The 19530-nt window shown below is 39.5% G+C and overlaps 1 protein-coding gene across 2 annotated transcripts; it reads left to right on the top strand.

Annotated features, from left to right (window-relative positions):
* The first annotated feature begins 8079 nt into the window (after positions 1 to 8079).
* On the top strand, positions 8080 to 19320 carry stmn4 (stathmin-like 4). Of its 2 annotated transcripts, XM_034698855.1 has the most exons (6): positions 8080 to 8258; positions 14114 to 14176; positions 14463 to 14558; positions 14799 to 15004; positions 15773 to 15964; positions 17902 to 19320. In XM_034698855.1, exons 2-6 carry the CDS (start codon positions 14164 to 14166, stop codon positions 17959 to 17961), a joined length of 567 nt encoding a protein of 188 aa, XP_034554746.1. In that variant the 5' UTR covers positions 8080 to 8258; positions 14114 to 14163; the 3' UTR covers positions 17962 to 19320. The 2 variants fall into 2 exon arrangements, with proteins under 2 accessions (XP_034554746.1, XP_034554745.1); XM_034698854.1 differs by lacking the exon at positions 8080 to 8258 and having other exon boundaries at positions 13990 to 14176.
* Positions 19321 to 19530: the final 210 nt, after the last annotated feature.

Genomic DNA, 19530 nt, shown 5'->3' on the forward strand with positions numbered 1-19530 from the left:
CGGATTGATTTGACATGGCGTGTTATCAGTTTGCCTCTGGCGTTGCTCATGTTAGTGAAAGTTAACAACAGTCGTCATCATCAAGGGGTTTTGACCAATCAGAATAAAGAATCTTACACAGCCTGAAGATCAGTAAGAGAGCCGGGAAATAAAGAAGAAATAATGTGAACTAATAAAGTAAACTATGGCAGCATACCTCATTGTTTGGTTAGTTTACTTATGAATGCATCACTTTAATTAATACCCTTTTCAAATGTGCTTTTATTTTCAATTGTTGAAAACATGCTATTGTACAGTTTATTTTATCTTATTTTCTTTTCTTTCTATGTATGTATTGAAATGTAAACACTCTTAGTCTCCACCATAAGAAGAGTTTTGAAAATGTAATTTAATTATCTTGAACACAATACTTAATGTACCCTACTTTATTTTTTCAAAAGGACTTGTCAGAAAGTTAGAGCAGCAAGTCCATCAACCAGTCCCCAGGGATGCCGCCATCTTTGTTAGGTTCCCAGGAAACCTTTAAATCAATATTGTCTTTGAGGAATGTCTGATCTGCACTGACCTGTACATCACGTCCATCACACAGGAGAGTCATAACTGTCTGACGATCACATCACAGCAAAGCTCTCGTTTTACACATTTGACCCTTGCTGCCTCACAGGGACATGTGTCAATGCACACACCACGCACACACATGTTGCCCCTGTGTTTAGCATGTGCACCACATAAAGTGACTTGCAGTCTAATGAAACTATCACAGCTCACACATACACACACAAAGATGTCTGTCACTTTTGACCTTAAGACCACCTGCACCCAGAGAGTTTTGGAGATTTATCTTTCAACAAAATCAAGAGACAGTGGGGAAACACAAAAGTGTTCTTCTAGTGCCTACATCTGAGATCTTTAAGAGCTATGGAAGCCATCACCAGAGGTCAGGTCAGTAGTAAAGGACTTGTGGGACTGATCTCAGTGTAATGTGTTCAGGGTTTTCAGCTGATGCAGTTCACTGTTCCATGTGTATGCCAAAAGAAACATGACTGTGATTGGACACAAGATGGTACGACAACAAGACAAAGCTGCAACTTCCTCTTCTTCTCCCGTACATCAAAGACTCTATTCCCTTTTCAGCCATCAGTGTTTGCCATGATGCATGTTGTCTAATTAGACTGGGTGTGTCAGATTCTGTCTTTGCATGTAGTCCTAACCAGTGTCTTTATATCTTATATCTTGTAATATTTGATTGTGAGTGTCTTGAGCTGCTTGTTTGTTGTTCATGCCTTTATGAAAACCTCCACTGCACCTCCAAGAATTTGCCTCACATCATGCTCCAGCAGAAACATTCACTTAAAAGCACCAAAGCTTTAGACAATACATTTTTTAGGACAAGAATCAAGCCAGTAAGTTCAGAGTTATTAGTCTGAGCCAATACAACATGCATATTATTATGCATACATGAATAATACTGTTAACTGATGTAAATAAAAAATATTATTGTTAGATTAAGTGAGTCAACCAAATATAAAGTAGACAGTGATAAAAAAAATCTGATCTTAAGACCGGCTTCTGATGGGATGCATAAGATGGTTTACCTCCAATTCTAATAACAGGAAGTAATGCTGAATCAGTGAGAGATAATGAACAGTGAGCAGGTGACAGGTGTTCATGCAAATTGGACTCCCAAGCAGGACCGCTCAGCTTCACATCAGGGTCTTGCTCCTAAAGGGATTCCGTTTTGTATAATCACCTGCTCATTGTACATTATCCAGCTAATTATCTGGCTACTAACTAAAGCTAGAAACTAGTTAACACCAAACATTTATTTCTGGATTGTTTTATTGATAAAAATGTTGAAAAGATTATAAAATTGATTCCTCATATGGTAATGGACCCTCAAGTCATAGTCAAACATCAGTCTGCTTATATATTATAATTCACATTTAACTGGTAATTTCCACTAAAGGTAACATAGTGCAACATGACTTCTGCAGGAACGTTGACATTTCTTTCCTAATTTAGAGCTTTGTTGCTCTCACACCTTTAGACATAAATTAAGCATATTTCGCAACTTATAACATCTCTGCTCCGCACGGCTCAAGTTACTGTAGCTATAGACAACTTTGACATGTACTCACAAGCTCTGCTGCCATTTCCTGGATTGAGGTACAGGATCCAATCGATATAATTTACAGCTGTTATAATTATTTCATTACGCCCCCTCCAAGTATTGAGTCTTCCCCAAGCGGCAACCTCCGGTCTCAAACGAGGAAGGCCATGCGGAAGTGTTATAAACTGCAGTTCATTGAGAATCCGCTTGAGGCTGGCTGCAGAAATACCGGAAACCACATACACACCAATTAAAGAAAGACGATCTTTGCAGCATTAATAAACATGTTTATAGCCTGGTTCAAAAAATTGCTTGGCTCTATGTTGCTAATTTCTCTATCGGCACACACTGTACGGGGGGAGAATTTTTTTCTAACGCGACAGTTCAGAAGATATTAAGATTACGAGTTTTTGCCCAAATAAGGACATGACTGATTTGACTCCCAGACAGGAACACATAGCTGTTGGCTAGGAGGCTCAAACTCCGCCTCTTTACGTCACACTATGCCTGGTTGAGTTCCGCATTTCCAATATGGCTGCCACCGATTGGCCTCGAAACAGCGCTCAGGAACAGATGGGTGACATCACTTCATCCATTATTTATACAGTCTATGGTCTTCCCTGATCTGAAAATGAGCAGAGTATTTCACACAATGGAAGAAGCATAAAACAATCTATGTGATGACCTGTGAGATGTTTGCTTAGACTGTCCGATAATTAACTCAATGCTATGGACCAACGATTCCCAAACATTTTGTGGCAGCCCTTTAGTAGATTGAATATTTCATGCCCCCCCACCCACCATAGATAACAACATTTAAAAGTATGTCTTATGGCCATTTATACTAAAACACACTATCAGACACTTCCTTTGATATAATTCTGTGTATCTTTAGAATTATTTGAAATATCATCCACCAAAAAATACTGAATTGCAACTTCAGCCTGTGACATAGAAACTGAAATACCAACAAGTCACTTTACAAACGAAGCAATTGAAAGTGATATTGTAACACGTGACACTGACCCACTACTGGTGGAAATCCGAACAAGAGCAAGGTACCATTCATGATTCCTTTCCTTGTTTTATCAGTTGTGGCGTTTGTTGTTTATTCATTGTTATCCTTAATTTTACTTGGCACTCCTTTTACAAAAATGTGCATGCTTTGCTGGCAGTGCAGAGTCAGAACGGTGTGTTTTATCAAACTTTACCATGCCCACCGGTCATGACTCCTGCCCATAGACTGTATAAGTAATGGAGTACTAATGGAGTAGTATCCGTGACATCACCCATCTGTTTCTGAAGCTCTGTTTTGAAGCCAATCGTCGGCGTCAGCCATATTGGAAATGTTGAACTCATCATAATTGCTGTCAAACTAGTGTGAGGTAAAGAGGTGGGCTTTGAGCCTCCTAGCCAACAGCTACAGTGTTCCCGCCTGTCAGTCAAGTCAGCTGTGCCTCTCATAATGGAAAACTCCTAATTTTAATATCTTTGAAATTGTCACGTTATAAAAAATTCACCCCCGTACAGTGTGTGCCGATCGAGGAATGAGCTTTCCAACTACACTCGTTTTTTGTACCAGGCTGTAAACATGTTTATTTCTGCTGTAAAGATCGGCTTCTTTGAGTTTGTGTTTATGTGGTTTCCAGTACTTCCTGAGCCAGCCTCAAGCGGACACTCAATGAACTGGAGTTTTTAACACTTCCACATTGGCTTCAATTCTCGCTGCCGGAGGTTGCTGCTTGCTCCTGCCCCCTGGTTTGGGAATCACTAGTAAAGACTGATGTAACTAACAACCAATGATTTGTTCACCCATGCAGATGTACACAAACATAATATCATTTTCAAGTTGGAGTACAAGCTTTTCCTGGCATTCAGTGATTTCTCTCACGCTGTGCTTGTCAGTCCCTTGTTGCCATGGTAACAGACTGTTCCAGACAGGCTGTCTTTTGGTCGTTGTAACACAGAGAAGCTGAGGTCTGCACAGGAAAGGAGGTCAAGACAACTTTGCATCATTGTTGCAATGGTATTAAAAAAAAGAACAGCACTGTATTTCTTTGATATGTGTATGGTGATTTATCATCACGTTGTGTTGAATCGACATAAAACCAACACGGTGTCTACGCTCTGAATTAGATGATTCACATTTGTTTGTATTTATTTTTGCAGCATTAATGCAGACTGAATTCTGTTGGTGATTATACGGGGCCTAAACCAATTATCCCAGTTTTAGCTCAGCAAAGCACTATCCAAGCCAATCGCTTAAAGTTCAGGGAAAAGGGATTACTCTTCACTTTCAGTCGGAGTTGGCGTTGCTTTGTTTTCCCCTTGATACCTCAGCTGTCAATATCAATGCTAGTAAAAGCCCTTCAGCTTCAATTAGATCACTCTATGGAGAATTTTACCCACAATCTAATTGCCTTACAGTGGACACCCGCACTAGCATAAGCCTGTCCTCTTGCATGTTCAGGAAACTTATTCACAATCTTTAAGCGTGCACACACATTTGCTCACACACACAAACCACTCTGCATGGAGTGAGGGAGGCTGGAAGTTAAGAGGAATGATCTCATCCTGAGACACTGAGAGATGATGTCAGACTGTAGATCAGGGCTGCCGCTAAGCTACTGTAACTGTTAATGTTTTTACAGGCCATGTGGGTGTGCAGCACAGAAGAACAGGAGGGGCGTGTGCAAGTCAATGTGTGTGTGTTTGTGTGTTTGTGTTTGTGCACTTGAGTGCTTAAGAGAAATGGCTTTTTTAATTGAGTGTGGCTAGGAGCTGTAAAGTTTTATCTGAATCTGTGGTTCTTTAATGAACATCAACCAGAATCCCAAAATACTCCTCAAACATAGGACCCTCTGACAGATTGTTGAAAGTGAAGCTGTGTGAGGGATTCAGTCTATCCAGGTCACCAGCTTGTTTTCCTCACAATATTTTTATCTTTGTGTCTAAATCTATCTCTTTCCTCACTTTTGTGGCTCTGCAGAGATTTCAGATGCACTCCTTCTCGACAGAGAGAAACCTGATTTCTCTGTTTCTCTCCCTCATCACTACTCAGCTACTTTCATGTTGTGATTCTTCCTTCTCCATCCCCCGAGCATTTTTACCCACCCTCTCCCCAAATCTTTTCCCATGGGTGTTACATGTTCCCTTGTTTAATTTGGTCTTCCCTCCTTATTTTCCACAGCTCATGGTCCTCCCTTTTATCTTGGTTCTCACACAATCTCTGAAATAATCTGTTTGATCTTGTTTCTTCCTCCTTCTTCTCAGCACATCCTCCTTCTCCTCTCACTCTTCCTTTCTGTTTTTTTCTCGTCTCTCTCCTCTGTGATCTCATTTCCAGGATGTGTGTGATGTTTAATGTCACTCGTGTGTTTACTGTCAGTGGTGGAGGAAAGGAGAGGAGAGAAGAGAACAGGACACACCCTACTTTGACCTCATGCATTTCCCTCTCCCCGCTGTTGTAAGCGCTTTCATCTCGTGTGCCTGTGGATGGAGTGGTGACATCATGTCAGATGCGTGAGCTGAATGCATGATCAAAGGGTGGCAACAACGGATACACCACCTTAGGTTTTTTTGTTGGTGTTGTCCTTCCTTTTGTTGCTTATTGACATTTTCTAATTTGATAACATGAGTATACATTTTAGAAATGTGATTATTAATTTTTAAGTGCCATACCAAAATAAATGCCAGAGTATCTTTTTTTATCTTTTTTTTTATCAAACAGCCTGACATTATTACAGATTATTCAACATGACTTACCAAAGCAAACAAGACCATCAGGGACAAAATTGACTACTTGTATGAAGTAATTTCTACTGCCTGTCATTGCTGCCCTGTGTGTCACACACTGTAAATTACAGCAATTACAGCCTTTCCTCTGCAGTAGCAAATATCTATTATGAGTGCTACATATGGTTCTTTAAAGGAGGCTGGATAAGATGTAGCTGTAACAAGCCAAAGCTTGTTAACAAACCATAGATGGTATTAAACATGGGCGTAGTCTCTGTGATGTCACCAGTTTCTGATGCAGAGTTTTGAGGCCTATCAACCATATTGAGAGCATGCTGAGGCCGTATTGAAAATGCAAACTCAACCTAACTTTCTGTTGACCTATCATGAAGCAAAGAGGTAGAGTTGATGTGTCAGCCTCCTGTCTAACAGCTACAGTGTGCCTGCCTGTCAGTCAAGTCAGCCATGCCTGTGATTATGCAAAACTCAAAACCTTAATATCCTCAAAAATAATGAGCTACGAAAAAATGCACTCCTCTTAAGCTTGGCTTATACATCTGCATCGAATCAACGCTGTAGCCTACATCATAGGCCTGTGTAGCTCTTTTCCGGCACATGCCTACACACGTAGCCTCCTCCATTTACAGCACTTACAGAATCGGCGGCCGTACTTCTACCGTACTTTTCATCTCACCCGACTTCTCCTCTCTATTCTTCCATGCAATAATTGTTGTGTGCTAAATGGCAACACGTACCAGTTCTAAATTAACATAATACGCTATGAATCATTGTGAAAGAGCAAGCAGAAAATGAAACAGGACCAGAAAAAGGTGACTTGAGTATAATAGGGACCACAATGCCCTGAAGCGTTTTGGTGTAGTAGTGTAGAGCTACACGGACACATTGATGCAAAAGTATGTATTCTCATGTCCTGAAGTATAAACCAGGCTTTACAATGTGTATGGATAGAGAAAATATGAAATCAGACAAAAATAATTTTTTGTACAAGGCTGTAGACATGTTTATTTTTGCTTCAAAGATGGGCTTTTTAGAATGGGTGTGTATGTGACTTCTGATGCTTTTTGAGCCAGCCTCAAGTGGGCACTCGAGAAACTGCAGCATTTAACAATTCTACATTGGGTTCACATTTCAAGACCGGATTTCTGCTTGTATCAAACACTTCATAACTGAGCTAGTCTGATCCGTAGCTCTGTCTTTGGTCTCCACAAACCCCTGAGAAAATCAACTCTTTAACTGCTAAAAGATTCACATGGTGAAGCTGTGTCAGTTCGCTATTTAAGGCTCAGGAGAGGTGAGTGGATTTTTTAATAGTTTTGAGTATTTGTTATAGACCTTCACAATTAACTCATGATGCAGGGCATTGGGGGATAACTTTGAGTTTGTCTCAACCAGTGCCATGTTTTAAATGACGAGTAAATCCTTAATAAATTTTTAATGTAAAGATATTATTAGAAACACACGCCAACCAAAGCCAGAGTCTAGACAGTCAGGAGGAGGCCTCAAAAGAGAAGTTACGTTAAAGACATGTGAACACATTCACACTTTACAACAAACCAGCCTTAAAGCGTTGCTGTTTCTAAATATATGGTGGTTGTTCACAGTGTGGCCAAGATTATTCTCAACTATAGATAGTCTACTTTAAGAAAATGTAATATAACAAGCCTGAAGCTGTTTGCTTCAAGAAATCTGACCAATATCCTTAACTGAAATAAACTCTAGACTTTATAGGTTGCTTGTAGCCAAAGAAAGTAGGCAACTTACTTGTTTGTTCTGAGCAGGAGGTTTGTGGTGTAGAAAAAGAATAGTAATAGATTTATGGTGGGAGTAGAAATATTTTAAGTCCTAACAATTAAAGACAACAAGCTGCATGTGCTTCACACGGCAAAAGGTTTTCTTCTTGTTCTAGTATTCACAGTTAGGATCTAAATAATTTAGCTTCCTGCATGCTTTTCAGCCTGGCACCCTGCTGAGATACCCACACACAGCAGCAGACACACACACACACATGCACGCACACACCCAACCAATCTTCTCCTATATCTCACTCTTCTTTATCCAGTTCCTCCCCATGCTTAACCCACATAAACACAAACACACATACACAATGACACACTCCTGCACCATATAATGAAACATCTACCACCCACCCTGCAGTACAACACAAAGAGCTGTCGGCCCTCCCCCCCATCCATCCTCTCCACTCTCATTGGCTCGGAGGCCTGGATGCTGGCAGTGTCTCAGGCCAATAAGACGTCTCCTAGGTGATGTCATGGAGGCAGCATTGATGCTGTTGCTGATGCTGTTGCCCGGCGCCTGTATCCGTTCAGCCAGATAGAGGTAACCGTAGACACCGGTCCACCATCAGCATCAGAGAAGACAGGGACAGAGGGGGGTAAGTCTGCATCATTAAACACACAGCCCTACACATGTGCATTTTCCTTGTGTTAGTCTGGATTATCTCAGATTGGTTTTATTGCTCGGATGAATCTGAATGTGTCTGTAAATGTGTGCGATGGTGGAGCGGGCGAGGGTGAGAGTGATGATGCAGTGGTTCCTGCTGACACGCGAAGGAGGAAGAAGGAGAGAGAGGGTTAGAACTCAGTGTACCCACAAACCGTATGGTGTGTAATCTGTGTCATTTATTATTGATCCTCCATATGAGCAGAGGTAGCTTTGTGTCTGCTTTTGGGATTGGAAGGAGAAAGGAAGAGGAAAATATGGACGTTTTTTCATGTTTTAGTGTATAAATGTGTACGTGTACGTATGTGTGTGCATGAATGACGGAGCAAAAAGACAAGAAAGATGTGAAAAATAGTCAAGACAACCCCTGTTTGTACGATTTGAAGGATTTTCAACCAGCAGAGTGTTTTTCAGCTTTAGACTATGTTTCACTTCTATAATTGTGAGGGCCTAGTGCCTCGTTATTTGCATGCATTCAGAAGAAAAGAAGGGAAACGACACCTAACAAAAAAAATCTCTGTAAAGCTTTTAAACCACCTAATGAATTCAAAGTGGCTCGTCAAATTGTCAGACACTGGTGCAAAGGGAGTAGTTTGACAAATGTGGATTTTCCCTTTGATGCACACATCATGATGTGTGGGAAGTTTGTTGCAGATGAAGAGTTGTTAATGTAATTTAGATAAAATCCAGAAAATGGGGCGCCAGTTTTGCTTATTGATGAAGTCACAAGCTCCATGTATAGAGGCTATAGATGCTATAGTCTTTAACATAAGCGGCACTGGTTCGAATCTAATCTGCGGCCTTTAACCACATGTCATTCCCCACCCTTTCTCACAGTCTGCTGCTCAATCCACTGTCACATGCTCTAAATAAGGGCACAAAAGACCCCAAATAAATGAGAAAATAAATAGAGAAATCCAAATATTGCTGTAATAAGTACTTCATTACATATCAACAAAATAATATAATCTTAAAGAGAAGGTATAATTCATAAGTGTCTGTCAAGATGGAAATGTATGAAAGTACAACATCTAAGACAGTTCACATGGAAACAGAAGCAAGTATGAAAATAGCTTTTTTGATTTCGACCTTTTGGAAACTTAAGATATATCTACAACCCTGAAGATGAAGTGCATCACAGTACAATACAGAGATAAGATAAGGGATATGCTTCAAGTGAAGCAAAGTGACTATTCATATTGTAATGCTAAAACAAGAGTTTTAATAGAAAGCAGTTGATGTTTAATTCATTCTGCTTCATACTTGTCAACTTAGATGAGAAGATGGACAGTAATTAAACAATCTTTGACCGCTGTCTGCAACGTATAAGTTCTTTCCCCAATGCTTGTGCAAACCATAACTTCACATTACTTTTAGTTTAAAGGGCTATCAAAGCTGGTGACATAAGTTGACATTAAACACTAAAGTGTTTGAACCACTGACTGTGTAAGAAATGTAAGACACGCCCTCAGATCAGCAGCAGATCAGATTCTTTTGTTGATCTGAGGCGGACACTCACAGTTATGGAAAGTTCAATGACTCTTGACTCAGTGTTCGTTTTTTAACCATTCCTCATCTCCTCTTCTAAAGAACACTGCAGCACCTGCATATGTCAACAGAGCTGTCAATCAATCATCTTCTTGTTAAATGATCATCGACTCATTAATGAACTTGGTTAACTGACTGTTACAACAGAAAACATGTTCATGAAAATGTATTTGATGTTTGTTTTAATTTTCTAGTTTGACCCATGTCCCATCTGTTTTAATGGAGGAGCAGGGCTTTAAGGCCTACACTGCAGCCAGTCATTCAGGGCTTGAAATGTTACTGCTTCACACAGGATGGCGTTTGTTCTGTCTTTTCCTGTTTCCATAGACTACTCAATGTCTCTTTTTTTTTAAGCAACAGCTTTAGTTCAAGGTATATTTTTAGTATCGATTCATGCTTTATGCTTATTTATGTACATTGTTTTTTGGCGGTAAAAGTAAAGTATATCTGCCGTTGTTATTCTTGATATTACATGGAGATGAATTCAGAGACAATAAGTCATGAAGAGCAGCGGTTGTTGGTAACAGGAATAGAAAAAATCAGTTTCTTTGACAAATATTTTGGAGCCAAGATGAACCTTGTCTCTGTGGTGTTAATTTACTGACCTTTCTTGCAATTATTACGAGTAGCATGATAAAATGAATGACTTATATATACTATAACTATCACAAATATCCCATCATCATGACCCAAATAATTCCCCTGTGTGTAAAGACCTTAATAAGTTACCCCACTGATCCCCACCTTTCTTTCTCACTGTACTGACACACACGTAATGGTATGGAGCTTCCTTCTCCTGCAGGAAGCTGAGCATTGATCTGCAACCTGGGTGGTGTCATAAGATTTGAACCAAGCGAACAGATGTACATGTGGGTGTGTGTGTGTGTGTGTGATAGAGAGAGAGAGAAAGAGAGAGAGAGAGAGAGAGAGAGAGAGAGAGAGAGTCTCTAATTGTGCATTCAAACAGTGTAGCACAGCAGTGTAATATCTGCCTGATAATGTGTGTGTACAAATGTGTATTTTCAGGTATCAACACAGGTTTAATGTATACGTTCTCCTGTGCATCCTTATGTGTGTCTCACTTGGAGAGGGAGGAGTGCTCTGCATTGTAATGAGACATCTCTCCTCCTCAGCGACATGAGTTGTCTCATTAGTACATGTTTCTCACTGCTAGGAGATCACATCTCTGCAGGAATTTCACATGCTGAATGGTAGCTTCAAATGAGACCTGATTAAAGATATTATAGTGTTAAGTCATCTAGAGAGATTGATAGTTACCTTGTTAGATTAACAAATCCAAAGAATGATTGTACATTTAAATAAACTGTACCAAAGTGTTTATGTTATGTGATGTTTGACACTTTAAAGCTTCATTAGAAGTGGAATTATCATATGCTTAAGTATTTCCACGTAGTAAGGATACTTCTAAAATATTTTCAGCACTGAAACATGATTCTAATTTCACGTGGGTAGGACCCACAGAGCTTGAGGTGAAGGTGGATAGCAATAGCATTAGCAATTTTATTTATAAAACACATTTCATCACAGGTAAGCTCAAAGTGCTTTACATTTGATTTATCTTTATTTTAGATTTGTTTACTCTTTTTTTCAACTCTTATTCTTGTTATACTTCTACGACCAAATTTTCCCCTCAGGATCAATAAAGTATAATCTGATTTTATCTTATTGAGAATAAAACATGGAAGAAAAAAAAACCCACTTGCTTTTAAAATTTAAATTTAAAAAAAGATACACCTAACACACATCACACACAGGGTTCAGCAATCAAAAAAGATCATAAGGAAAATCGAATTCAGAAAAGTATTGCCGCACATGCAGCTAGCCACATGAGTCATCCTACTTATAGGCTCACAGTATAACTATGCATGTACGCTCCGGAAAATAAAAAGGTTTTGACTTAAGTTTTTAAAGTAGGAAAGCCTAGCCTAGCTTAGCTTAGCTTAGCTTAGCATGGAAACTGGAAGAAGGGGGAGAATTCATTGCCTGACTCTCACAACTTTCAAAATATAAAAACAAATGTGAACTCAATAAAGCTTCAAATGTTATATTTTATGTGTGTAATGTATGCACATGCAGCTCTGATGCAAAATCCTTTCGTGGTTTTATTGTGTGCTCTATCTTTTCTTGGGGAACAACAGCCAGAAGCAAATAGCATTTTAAGGCAGGTGAATAGCAGGTTGCTTACCAAAGAGTTACAGCTTGTACCTCCCCTGGACTTGAACAACCAAGAGAGCCTCATAGCTATCATGCTAATACAGAGTTCTGATCTACCAGCACATTGGATGCTGCTGTGTGTTTGACAGACATTCAAACAAATAGTACTCAGTGGAGTCTTTATTTTTGCATGCAGTGAATTCTGTTCGGTCTGAAATGTAGGCAGGATAATCAACATATATATAACACCTGTGTGTATAATTACTGCAGCTGTTTGAATGTTCTTGTATGTAGAACATTTCAGAGGATAAAGGGCATGTTATCAAGTTAGATATTTGAGTGTTCTGGTAGATACAAAAATATTCTATCAAGCCCAAAATAAGGCTTACAGCTGGAACCTCTGCTCATCCACTTCAAATAGTTAAAACAATCATTTGATATCTAATATTACACCACAGCCTGTTTTTCATAATCCCTGATTCCTGAGGTTGTTCCCATTAATGAGAGTGTTCATGAAACTAGATCTCAGAGTTAAAGTATAACTTAATTAGTGGGTGTGCTCAGCTGTGAAAAAAAGGTCAACAAACTGCAGGGACGTCTCCTGAGTTCTCACCAGATGAAATTATCCAATTAGCTTGGACAGGTATTCAAGTATTACATTTCTTTGAGTTATTATTATTCTGAGCAGCAATGATGAAGAAAATGTGTTCAATCAGTTAATACAATTAAGGTGAGAATAATTGCCTTTGTTCTGTCCATCATCTATTTTCAATTAATCAATCAATCAATCTTAATTTATATAGCTCCAAATCACAACCAAGGTTATCTAAAGACTCTCGACAAACAGAGCAGGTCTAGACCGTACTCTGTTAAATTATTAACATGACCCAACATCAAGACAGGGTAAGATCCAGTCCCATCTTACAGACAGGACTCAGTCTGATCTCATGTTAATCCACCATGAGCAGAGCACTTTGCAGCATTTAGCAAGTTACAGTGGCAAGGACAAACTTCCTTTAACAGGCAGAAACCTCCAGCAGGACCAGACTCATGTTAGACACACATCTGCTGAGACCAAGATTTTCCAATCTCGCTTGCTTTATTTAAATATTTTTAAAATCTACATGGAGTTAGACTCCCTGATTTATAAAACCCATCAGATCTACATCAATGCTTGATGATGCCATCAAACAGGCAGCAGAGAGACAGAGAGCAGCAGACAGTGGAAGCAGATGGTGAAAAGTCTGTTAGACAGTTTGCTAATGTGCTGTGTCTCTGACTTTAAGTGAAAAGTGCTGTTCAACTGTTTCAATGACTTCAAAAGTGCAATTTCTTCCCCTGTCAGACTCTGCAGGTATTTTGTAATTTGACTAATAGGCCATACCAAACAAACATATATTGCTTGAATTACAACACTTATTATGGTACTGTTTAAAGGTTTTTAGCACATGCTGGTGTTATATTTGATGCTTCACTTTGGTGTTCCTATCTGCCTCTGCATCTTGTAAAGGGCTTTAACTGCTCATCATAGTCCAGTTTGTAACTTAAACAGGTGTAATGCAAAAGGACCAAATAAAAACCCTGAGTGGAAACATCCGAAACGTAATAGAACAAGATTTAAAAAAAAAAAAAAAAAAAAGAGGCATCAGGGAAATGTTTATGTGTGAAAACAAGGGGCAAACATTTGTATTGGAAACAGGCTGAGACATAGTGGAAAAGACTGAGATTCACATAAAGCATGAGACATTTTCTACTGAGGTGCGTCTGATCTGTGAGAACTGAAACAGAAGAAATCACTGAAAGAGTGGAAATAGAACTCTATTGAAAGGTAAAGAGGAAAAAAAACATCCTGGCAAGGATGTACTTTCTATTTTGGCCCTCTTGGCAAGGAGCTGTTCTCTCATTGGTTGAAATAAACCTTAATGGGAGGGGCTAACACTAGAATTCTGCAGCTTGCGGTGTTGGTCATTTTCTCATTTGCAACCTTCTCACATTCATTACATGACCTTTGAAGCTGTCTCAATCAGTTCTTCCTCCTTGTGTCTGCATGTCTCTCTCTCACAGACTGAGACGGATCTTCAGCATCCCTGGAGAGTTACACACGCACTGAGAAGATGACTCTGGCAGGTAAATGCAGCCTCAGCAGAGAAGTAGTACGCACTCACCTTACTTTTACCTTGACTGTACTGCCAGTGGTGCTGCTGGGAAACGATAAGCAGGATGCAGTGTTGTTATCTGAAGCATGTAACTTGTCATTATATTGACATTACTTTATAACACAATGGCAATGACTCATCAGTGCCACTAAAGAAGAGTTATTACATCATCAGGCTGTGAAAGCTTGCTCATCACTCTGTTAGAGTCAATGCAATGTCAAGCTTAATGAAACAAGCGCATGTGTTTGTGTCCTCAGCCTATAAAGAGAAGGTCAAAGAGCTCCCTCTGGTGTCTCTATTCTGTTCCTGCTTCAACCCTCAGACTGCAGAAAAAACAACGTACAAGGCAGAAGGTAAATTAAAATCATTATCACCGCACGTGTCAGCATTCATACAAGAAAAACATATACATGCTGTAATAAAACCAGCAAAGGAACTTTGTTGTTGCGAAATATGTTGGAAATACTACAACTTAAGCAGAGTTATGTCAAAGTTAAACACAAACTCATTGATGATGAGTGGTTATGTGCTCTTTCATATTCAAATTAATTGTCAATGAATTAACAAAACACTCCGATGATTCAACCCCACAGATGCAGTGGACCTTGGCTGGTGCGTCATCAAAGAAGTGGAAGTGATTGAGATAAACAAACGGGCTTCAGGCCAAGCCTTCGAGGTCATCCTAAAGCCCCCGTCCTTTGATGGCGTGCCAGAGCTCAATACCTCCATGCCACAGCGCCGTGACCCATCTTTGGAAGAGATCCAGAAGAAGCTGGAGGCTGCCGAGGAGAGGCGGAAGGTGAGTGGAGGAGGGATGGGATGGGGTTAAGTTTTTTGCATCAGCATACCCACAAGAAACCACAAGAGAACAGGTCTTAACCCTACCTGTAACTCTAACCCGAACTATTTGTAGCCCATTCAGGCTTTGTCAACTTCTGACAACACTCATTGTGGAAACATGATTTATAAATCCAGGGGGGGACAGTGGAAGTGGATAAAAGGAATGGAGAAGAGGGAGGGATGGACTGGAGTTGATGGAAAAGGAAGGGAGGAAACACATGCAAAGGGAGGGTGGGGAGATGAAAGAAGGATATGAAAGCAGAGGAGCAATGAGTAAAGGACGCACTCACAAAGGCTCATAGTCATCAAGCAAAGAGGAACAAGGAGGGAGAGAGGGAGGAAGGGAGAGGTGAAAGGTGAGGACAAAGAATTTGCCTTCCAAAAACATGTTCCCAAAGCATCCACAAACAGCAAATAACATACTCTGCTTTGTGCCACGTAGTGATAGGAGTCTGTTTTCTTGTAACAGCAGGTCAGAGGCTCAGCTGAAAACTCATCTCAGAGACATTGAACCAGAACCTGAACCCCAAACATAACCCTCTGTTAATGGTGCATGCAAGGTGCTAATGCTCTGTTGTTATCTACCTCTGTGCCTTTTTGACCTCTTGCAGTGCCTGAGATTCAAAAGACTGCTGCTAATCCCCGTCTTCATCATTTGCAGTTTTAAGACAAGAAGGAAAATAACATGCTTGGTTGATCACATAAATTGCTCTCTGTCTCCATCTAGTGCCAGGAGGCCGAGCTGCTGAAGCACCTGGCTGAGAAGAGGGAGCACGAGCGCGAGGTGATCCAGAAGGCCTTTGAGGAGAACAACAACTTCATCAAGCATGCCAAGGAAAAGCTTGAGCAGAAGATGGAGGCCAACAAGGAAAACAGGGAGGCCCTGCTGGCCGCCATGCTGGAGAGACTGCAGGAGAAGGTACTGCACAGTTTCCCATGATCATATCTGACTTCTCTGGAGAGTCTGTAAGAGGCTTTTCCAAAATATTCTAAGGTGTCCTGAAGCTGAGATTGTTTCCTTGCAAAGGGAATTTTTGATTTTCAGTAACTGTGTCCTTTTCATTACAATCACATCAACTTTTTACAGTATAGTCTGTTGTACAAGGTCAAAAAAATCTTTGAAGCCATTTTAATGCAAAACCTACTATTCTTCTACACTTGACCCAAACTTGCTGTTTCATGCAGAGTAAAAACAGGCAGGCCAACTACATTTTTTTCAAATTCTGTCTATTACAAGCCTTTCTCAGGGTATGAGAAGATCTTTACCACAATAACATTTTTTATTGTAGCCAGGAGCGACATTTTTAGTGGCTATTTCTCTGCCTTTCAGAAAAAAGTCTGACTGCAGTTACTCAGTGTAATTGCCCAGCTGTGATAAGCACTTGGTTCTGATTGGTAATTGCATAGAAGCAGTTCATAGCAACATTCGGTTATGAAAAATGAACAGTAATTAGGGATAGAGGACAAACTGTTGTTGTATCAACGAGCAGGGAGAGGTCCGGTAAATTTGACGTGAGTTTGCATTGAATGCTGTAGTTTGCTTGCTGTGACACCAGCATGGGTAGTTGCGTTAAAAAGGTTGAAAAGCTTCTGATGATGTAGATTTAATCAGATGATTTCAGCATTATTTCAATTTGACATATTAGACATCAATTACAACAACAGCTTGGTTCCATCACCTGCATAAATCTGCACAGGCGGTGCATCGTCACATATCTTTTTTATAGATGTTCATAAAGCATGGATTTTCACACTATTTGCTCATGCAACCGGTCTGTTATGATCACATGGCTTGATAGCTTGCTATTTAATAATAGAAGACAGTTATTTCTCTACTTGCGAGGACCATCACAATAATCTTCCTGACCCTCTATTCTTGAATATCTTTGTCCTCTGTGCAGCCACTGAGTCTGTGTAAAGTGTCAAGTCATATAAAGAGGGACTCGTTATGATGCTCAGACTTGTGTACTGTGCAACAGTTTTTCACGACTGTTATTGCAGCAAATAACATCTCAGGTATAACTGACGTCATCATCATCGAGTAAAGTTACACAGGAAGTAATGGTAGAAGATAAAAATGATTCACTTCTAAAGACAGCTTCCAGTCAAGCCTGCAGATTAAGAGATGTCCACTATATTTATGGTGGATTGTTAACTTCCATTGACGTCATGTTCGTCTACACTGTAGGAGTAAACAGCTGAGAAAAGAGTTTTGTTATAGCTTAGCCAGACTGATTGCCTTACCACTCTATCTTCCAAACAGAAACAACATTTCTTGCAATGCTGCACAGTTCCTCTCAGTTTATATCCAATCTTTTTTTATTTATGTAGTAAAAGGCTGAAAACAGGGGAAAGCCTTTTGCCTGGCTTGGTCTGAAGGTACAAAAATCAGACAATGAAATCTTTAATGCATGCCGTTTGTACATTCTTTCCAATCAGTGATAAAAAAACTCAAAAGGTTAAATATAATAACTTACTATTTAATTTGCCAACTTACAAACATAGACTGCAGGCCTGAACTTGGGAATAATCCAGCAAAATAAGTATCCCATTTTCATAATGTATCCAAAACATCTTATTCATTCCTCAACTGAGATTTCAAATGACATGGGTTTTTTACTCCCAATGCATCAAAACTTCAGTATCTTAAACTAGACTCTAAGTTTATAGTTAATTTTCTAGTTTCACAGTATCACAGGCCTGATCGGTTATTATGAATATTATATGTGATGGAAAATACTCTGACTTCTCCCCACTGAGCTGTTGCTTTGTTCTGCTAGCTTCTCCCTGATTCAATGCTAATATATTCATGAATAATCAATGACTCATGTTGCTTTGTTTGTGTTTCCCTTGCAGGACAAACATGCAGAAGAAGTGAGGAAGAACAAGGAGATGAAGGAGGAAGCCTGCCGGTAGATAAGTGCAAGCTGGGGAAGAAAAACAAAGAGGAAAAAGCGGACTGGGAATTTTAAAGTGGGTACAAAAAATTAAACCAAAACAGAGCAGGAAAAAAGAACTCCAAAACTACTTCAAGAAGTCAAATTTTCTTATTGAATGGAGCAGTTATGAACAAGCTGTACAAAGTTAAGCCTACTCTTGATGTTTAATCTGAAAAATAATCTCTTTTTTTAAAGGAAAGTTGGGGGTCCATTGAGACAAAACATTTAATGTTTTTAAAAAGGGGTAACAATGGTTTTGAGGTGAGGAATGAAACCTGCATCAAAATAGAATAAGCTAAAATTTTAAATCATATCTTCCCCATTTCAGCAGTCCTTAAAACAGACTTTTCTGCCAACTGAGCTGTGTGTTCGTGGTTCTAGTGATAGCAAAATGAACACAAATTGCAACAAATTTATCAGAATCACATTTATCAAAAATAGACACACAGATGTAGATCGAGGACCCATAGTCCTTCAAAACTAATGCAAGTCACAGTCAAGAGTCCCAGACTTCTTTGATTTGCAGGATACTAACAAACCATACATATAAACAGGACATAACACGCATACTGCACTTCTTCTGTCTCTAAATAAAAACAGAAGATTTCCCCGGGCCCCCCACTTCCATGCTTATTTTCCTCCACACAGTTTATTGGAGGTTTTGGTCTTGGAAAGTCTGCTGTGAGTGTGCTCTGCTAAGTGAATCCCTCAGTATGGTTAATGAAAATAAAAAGGAGCATCAGGCTTTTGTTTCTTTGGACAGTGCTAAAGGGAAGAACAAGAAACACAAAGCTTTAAAAAGAAGGAGGCTTTACTGTGTTCTGCCATCAGGCTCTTTGTGAAACTTAAACTCGTAGTGTAGATGTAGATCAGTGACATGCATTTGAGACTCTTAGATTTAGAGCACTGATTGCACTCTTTTTTCATTAAGCACAACTCGAAAGCACACATGCAAACATGAAAGAAGGCAAATATATACAGTCTGAACAACAATAACATCTCAGAGAGTTACAGGATCAGAACATATTTGGCTTTGAGAGGATGAGTTCTGGGGTCTCTGGCTCACCAGCAGTCTCCCTTTGCTTTGGCATGTGTCACTAGTATCAGTTTTTGATTTCCAAAGGAAGTGAAACACATTAGAGTTACAGAACGGTGAAATTTGCTTGAGTTGTTGAGTCATACTGACTTTATTGAAGTGTCAAAAAAGTTGCACTGTAACTGAGAGGTCGTAACATGGGGTTTATACTTGCTGTAATTGTGTGTTGCTGTATATCCTAAAGGCTGGATTGATTGTTATTATTTGGCATGGTCAGTAAAAACAGCTTGACTGAATAAACATGTTGTTTTTGTTCTTATTTACACTCTTTGATTTGAAGTACACTGTTCAGGATTCACTTTTAATCACACTAAAGAGAAAATTAAACTGGGGATAGAAAGAAGTGTAACCAATACTCACGTACTCAGACTCATTTTAGACTTTTGAAATATTTAATGAGCCTAAAAAGATGTCAAAGTTTGGATGAATTCTTTAATAAAGCTGTAATAT

The sequence above is a fragment of the Notolabrus celidotus genome, chromosome 13 (genome assembly GCF_009762535.1).
Source record: "Notolabrus celidotus isolate fNotCel1 chromosome 13, fNotCel1.pri, whole genome shotgun sequence".
In the NCBI taxonomy this organism is placed as follows: domain Eukaryota; kingdom Metazoa; phylum Chordata; class Actinopteri; order Labriformes; family Labridae; genus Notolabrus; species Notolabrus celidotus.

What these genes read in the sequence shown, in the direction of transcription:
- stmn4 (XM_034698855.1), top strand. An exon ending in AACAACGTACAAGGCAGAAG is followed by an intron (nt 14,559 to 14,798) that starts GTAAATTAAAAT and finishes TCAACCCCACAG; the next exon opens with ATGCAGTGGACCTTGGCTGG. An exon ending in TGGAGAGACTGCAGGAGAAG is followed by an intron (nt 15,965 to 17,901) that starts GTACTGCACAGT and finishes TTTCCCTTGCAG; the next exon opens with GACAAACATGCAGAAGAAGT.